Here is a 6780-nt window from a genome sequence, read left to right on the forward strand (position 1 = left end):
GCTGATGCTCGTATCTATGGTTCCAGATTTCTTTCCTAGGGTTTCTATCTCCAGAGTTGCCTCACTTTGGGTTTTTCTTTATTGTGTCTACTTCCCTTTTTAGGTCTTGGATGGTTTTATTCAATTCTTTCACCTGTTTGGTTGTGTTTTCCTGCAATTCTTTAAGGGATTTTTGTGCTTCCTCTTTAATGTCTTCTACTTGTTTAGCAGTGTTCTCCTGTATTTCTTTAAGTGAGTTATTAAAGTCCTTCTTGGTGTCCTTTACCATCATCATGAGATATGCTTTTAAATCCAGGTCTAGCTTTTCAGGTGTGTTGGGGTGCCCTGGACTGGGCGAAATGGGAGTGCTGGGTTCTGATGATGGTGAGTGGTCTTGGTTTCTGTTAGTAAGATTTTTACGTTTACCTTTCGCCATCTGGTAATCTCTGGAGTTGTTATAGTTGTCTCTGTTTCGAGATTGTTCTGGTGATTCTGATTACCGTCTCTCAGCAGACCTGGGAGACAGGCTNTCTCCTCTGAGTTTCAGTGGCTAGAGCACTCTCTGCTGACAAGCTCTTCTCTTACAGGGAAGGTGCACAGATATCTGGTGTTTGGACCTCCTCCTGGCTGAAGAAGAAGGCCCAAAACAGGAACTTTACCAGTTCCTGTGTTGCTTTGGCAGGTCACAGAAGCTGTCAGCTTCTGTGGTGCACACTCTCACCTGTGCAGACTAATTTCCTAAGTTCGGTGGAGTTCCGGAACCAAGATGGCACTCCCTTCTCCTGAGGCAGATGGCTCCCGTGCAGGCGGGACCACAAAAGTGTTCTTAACTGCTGACACATCTTTGCAGCCCCCAAACATTCTTTTTTTTAATTTTTTTATTGTTTTTTATTTATGTATTTGCATTTCAAATGTTATCCCCCTTCCTAGTTTCCCCTCTGAAAACCTCCTATCCCACTTTTATGAGGGTGCTCCCCCCCCTGACCCCACTCACTGCCCTAGCATTCTCCTATGCTGGGGCATCAAGCCTTCACAGGACCAAGGGCCTTCCCTTCCACTGCTGCCAGTTAAGGCCATCCTCTGCTACATATGCATGGGTCCCTCCATGAGTATTCTTCGGTTGGTGATTTAGTCCCTGGAAACTCTGAGGGGTCTGGTTGGTTGTTATTGTTGCTCTTCCTATGGGATTGCAAACCCTTTCAGCTCCTTCAGTCCTTCCCCTAACTCCTCCATTGGGGTCCTCGTGCCCAGTCCGGAGAGCTGGCTGCAAGCATCTGCATCTGTATTGTTCAGGCTCTAGCAGAGCCTCTCAGGAGACATCCATATCAGGCTCCTGTCAGCATGCACTTCTTGGCATCAGCAATAGTGACTGGGTTTGTTGGCTGCATGTGGGATGGATCCCCAGGTGGGGCAGTCTCTGGATGGCCTTTCTTTCAGTCTCTGTTTCACTCATTGTCCGTGTATTTCCTTTAGACAGGAGCAATTTCCAGCAAAACAAAATAAAAATCTGGATGTGGTGATACATGAATGTCATCTTGAGACTTTGGAGATTAGAGTCAAGATGATTGGGAGTTGACAGCCTCATTTCATTTATATAAAGAGTTTGAGGCCAGCCTGACTTTGTACCCCTCCTTACCTACCAAAGGAAAAAATGGTGAACAAAAAGTTCCAACTGGTTCCAGAAAAAGTTTGCTTAAATATATTGGGATAACTTTAAGTGGGGAAATGAGACTTATATTCCCAAACTTTCTTAAAAATAGGGTAGAAGAATGGATCCCAAATACTGAGGGTAGGAATTGCTGATCAAAGCAAACAAACTTTCAAAATTACAGGCGAATAAGTCCAGCAGCCATAACATTCAGCATGGTGAATATAATTACTGGGATTTGTATGCTTTAGATTTGTAAGGTGTTTAGATTTGTGCGTTAAATGTTGGTAACCCAAACAGGCACCTGTGTGGGGTGAGAGACCTGCTCATTTGCTTGATTGTAACAGTCAGTTCACCATGTATGTCTGAAGAACAGTCTCACTCCTGTAAATTTTCAATATATACATTTTTATAAATTAAAAAAAATTAAATTGTAATATAGATACATCATTCAGTCCCTTCCCTCTGATGCTTTCAACCACTTCCTCCTTATGTGTGCATTATTTTTTAAATTTTTTATATTATATTTTAATAAAGCATGGGGATATGGGGAAGTCTCTCTACTTCTAGATTTTATTGCTTTGTTGTCAGTTTGTGGCTCCTTATTTCTTTTAACTATATATAAACCAGTTGACTGATTCATTAGAAAGAAAAACCTCCTTTAAAAAATCGGTTGTTTTCTATTTCTTATAGTTCTCCTTCACATGAAGTAATTGCCAAATCCATCAAATACTCCACTTACTTCCCAGCAGACCAATACAATCACATTTATCTAGAATTTGAGAGAGTTAAATTAAAAACCTTATTAAACCATACTTGTTGCTTTTATTTGTCCTTTTTGATCCATTAATGTATGTTGGTTGTTTAAATTTTTGAGGAAAAGGATGGTTCTCTGCCTTAATGGTTAATGCTGTATAAATTAAGATGCTGACTTAAAAAAGTGAGTCACTTTTAGAATAAAAGCTATAAACTATGGTTATATAATGTTCATGTAATCGCCCCTCCTCTTTTCTGTGTAGGTCACGGGCAGTGTAACTGTGGAAGATGTGACTGCAGAGCAGGCTGGTATGGGAAGAAATGTGAGCACCCAAGGAATTGCCCATTGTCAGCTGAGGAGAGTGCCAAGAAGTGCCAGGGTAGTTCTGATCTTCCTTGCTCTGGAAGGGGTGAGTAAAGCCACTTGTCTTATCATGGCTTTCTAATAGTATGCATCAAATGTCCCCCACCCCACCCCCCACTGGTGCCTGAGGTCTCTAAAAAAAGAAAAATTGTTGCTTTTTCAGAATAGGTAAACTACAGTCTGATCAGGGAAAAATACCAAAGAAAATCTGTCTCTCTGTCTCCTTTTTCTCTCTTCATGTGGACACACACACACACACACACCATTTTCTCTACTTCAGCTTGTTCAATTCCAGTTTAGCTTCATCCAGTTCAATACATTAAAAACAACAAAAGCACAGTTAAGATGTTTGCTTAAAGCTTTCTGAACTTCAGAATCTAATTGTCCACTGACATTTATGGAATCCAATACCTTTGTTTATTGGGTATTGTTCACTTGGAAAAGCATTGTATAAACATGCATGAATAAGCTGCTTCTATGGAAGACATTTAGCTTAGGGTGTGTTATTGCTCTCTCAGATCAAGAAAAACTTCAGGATAAGGAAAAACTCATCTGTAAGAACATTCTTTTTGATCTATCAAAGTAGGAATATGAATTCATACCTCACTTGAGAATAGCAACATCAATCTGACACATGTTTTTAGAACTGTTTGTAGACTCTATTAAAAATGTTGTTTAGAACAGAACAAGGAAAATTCTTTGAATTTTAGATTAAAAATGTGATTTTCTGCTGTGTTGTTTGGTTAATATGCTTTATTTATTAAGATTTAATTCATATAAGTCAAAGTTTAACATTTTAGTGTTTAAACCCTGGTGTTTTAGATATAATTACAGAATGATGTAGCTGTGAATACTAATTCTACATATATTATGAGTAAGCTAGTGGAGTATGGGTCAGAAAATTTTAATGTCAGAGATATTTCTGAATATCCTGCCTTCTACCAATAACCCAGACAGGAGATTCTGCTCCATCCAGTATAAAATACACTCAGGTGGTACTAAATTACCCTGTCAAGCTTCTGGGCTTTCAAGGGTTGAAATTGTCCTAACCCTCAGACAACTTTTACTCATTTTACACATTTACACATCCACATTGACAGTCTTTAGCCAGGTACTGTCATGACATCACTATCTTCTCTAGTGAAAATTTCAACATTGTGCTCTGTGATAGGAGTGAACGATGGAAGCTAGCACATGGAGTGTTCCTGTTATTTATTCTAAGTGTTTATATTTTATCCCTTTATATATTTTATCCATATATATTATATGCCCCTTTATATATAATATAAATTATATATAATATATCCCTTTATAATAATAGAGATGATTCCAAAGCAAAAAACCTCAAGATAAATAAAGAGTAGCTTCATATCAAAATAGATTTTTTTCTGAGAACCCTTTTCCAGGTGTTTTCACTTTAGCCATTTAAGATTTTACTATTGTTATAAAGTCCCAAACAAGCGACAGGGTTGTGTCTGTGTTTTGAGGACTTAAAGAATTGTTTAAATCTAAGACATACACATTATATAAGGTCATCTAAATATAAAATTGTATTAATAGTAGAAATAAATAGACCATGAATGAACAAATGTCAAATTATAATTGTTTTCTTCAATTATATTTTCTTCAATTATATATTCAATTATATTTATTTCTAATAAAATAAAACTTTTAAAATTATTTTTCACACCTCAAGATTCTCTTTAAATGTATACATGTGCTGGTGTTTTTTTTTATTATGTCTAGACTCTAATACACAGAATAAATACAAGGGAATTATATGTTTAACTTTTAATAAACAATGAATAAGTTTTGTGTCTAATACCTATTGTTTTCCCATCTTTCCAAGAATCACCTCTTAGCTACCATTTTAGAGGAATAATATATAGTTAAAATATATTGCATCAACAGGATGTCCAATATATATGAATAACCTGACTAAATCATGAATTTGCTTAAGCTTCTACAAGCACTGTATAAATGTACAATTACCAGTCTCCTTAAGAGAGATGGAGGTATTGGTGGGTGAATTTCACCCCATGGGAGTTTGAGAATGAAAACCAAAATGCAATAGTCCATCAGGCATTTGAATCTGTGGTTGGCGCACTCTGCTTTCCTGTGGGGCTACAGTTGTGGTTGCGACTGGGTTCTCTGAAGCACACATCTCATAGGAAAGCTTTGAAAGAGTTAGTTTTGCAGTTTTGAATGAATACCCACCACGGCTGTGATTACAAGATTGAAGAAAACAATTATAAGCACCAGAGAGCCTCATCAGTCCACAAACTGGGGTAGAATCCCCTAGAATATTCTATGGGGTAGGTATGTCCTAAAATAATTAAATTTTATTACTTGTTTTTGATGGTGATGAGTACATGAGGTCCTTCTGTCTTAAGGATTAAGATCCTTGAATTCTTGAAAGAACTGAGGATCTTTAAACTCTTGATTTTTAGTCTCTATTGTCTCTAGATATGATTTCATTCAACTGGATGTTTTTTCTGTAGTTGATGTTTTTATAAGCTTATTCATCTTGTCTTTACTTCTCAGAAGCAGTGGGAAGTCACTTTTCATTTCTTACATGTGTGTTCTGTATTTAAAAAGCACAAGCAGATTAAGATAGTCTACACACTAGTTTTTAACTCTTTTGGTAAAAAAATAACCTGCAGTTTTATCATTATTGATAAAGCTTGCTCCTTCCAAGCAGAAACTTAGAGAAGCATTGAAGGATTTGTTATTTCCTCCTTTCCTGGAGGTGCGCTACAGACAGATTCTGGTCCCTTGGCTTGGGTCTTAGAGTGACAGTATTTAGCAGTTAGCTCAGCTGATCCTCCCACAGTGAGTGAATTGGATAAAATTTCCAGTTGTTTAAGTAACTGACATTTGAGGCATGTTGGTTATTGTATGCAAACTCCTATTTCATACAGTCTTCTCCAATCAAACTTTAGGAAGTACAAGTAGGCCAAAATAAATAAGTAATCAGAACAAAATTTCACATACACCTAAACACATGGCTATTCAAATGATTAAGGTTTTTAACTCTATATGTGTTATCAGTAACAACAACCAAATCAAAATAAATACAATTATGTGAACTTATTTGAATAGAGAAAGTGGTTAAAAAAAACTGTTAAATGCATTTTCAATGTAACTTCCCTAAAACACAATGAAATTGGGAAAAATATAACTATTCTGATTGAAAATAAGTGAAGTGAAACTTGAAGTGTTTATTTTATATAGTAAAAAGTATCTATAGTTTGCTTGTTTATATGGTAAGTTCCAGGCCTGCGGGTGTCATGTTACCTCTTAATGAAGTGCTCTGAACTCCAGAGCTATTGTTTAAAATAGCTTAATTCTGTGCCATGGTAATTTGCTAAACAATGCACACTAAATGGTCTTTTTGTTATAGTTATAATCTTGAAAATTACTGTCTGTTTACACAGTTGCACATGATTTTCGAGTGTAGCAAAATAATCATTTTTATAAATATTATGGCTGTTTATTCTATCTGATGCCATAAATTATACTCTTGGAGCAAAATATACACATAAATCCTTAGTTCTACTTCTTAGATGTGGGATAAAGAATGAAAATATCTTAAGTCTTTTGAGGAAAAATATAGCCAAGCAATTTATATTCTTAAAAAAAAAATTCAGTAATCGGCTTTCCTACTGGAAGCACAAGAAAGGATCTTCTTGCCCACAGATAGGAGTAATTTAAAAAGCTCTTTCTCATATATTTTGCTGTTTGTGTTATAAACTTCCACCATTTATCAAATTCCTTGTATTGTCTTGTATAACCATCAAAATAAATTATCTATCTGCGGGCATTACTATTCACAATGTGTCTGCAGTGTCTGCTGTCTTTGATCATCATCAGCACATTGTCCTTGTATCTCTGTCCCCTGTGCATTCTGCCTGGATCCTTGCTCTTTGGTTGTATTTCAGTAAAATTGTTAAAATTTCCCATCCATCCCATAATTAGCTTCCAAACAATGACACCATTGCATACACTAGCAAGCGTTTGCTGAAAGGACCCT

The 6780-nt window shown here is 36.4% G+C and overlaps 1 protein-coding gene across 1 annotated transcript in view; it reads left to right on the forward strand.

Moving 5' to 3' along the window:
* Nucleotides 1-6780, forward strand: part of Itgbl1 (integrin subunit beta like 1) — a 238356-nt gene that overhangs the window by 128850 nt on the left and 102726 nt on the right. The window contains exon 7 of the mRNA XM_021181852.2: nt 2647-2793. Within this exon, the coding sequence (XP_021037511.1) occupies nt 2647-2793 (147 nt within the window). The remainder of the gene's footprint in view (nt 1-2646; nt 2794-6780) is intronic.

This window comes from Mus caroli, chromosome 14 (assembly GCF_900094665.2).
Source record: "Mus caroli chromosome 14, CAROLI_EIJ_v1.1, whole genome shotgun sequence".
Lineage (NCBI taxonomy): Eukaryota > Metazoa > Chordata > Mammalia > Rodentia > Muridae > Mus > Mus caroli.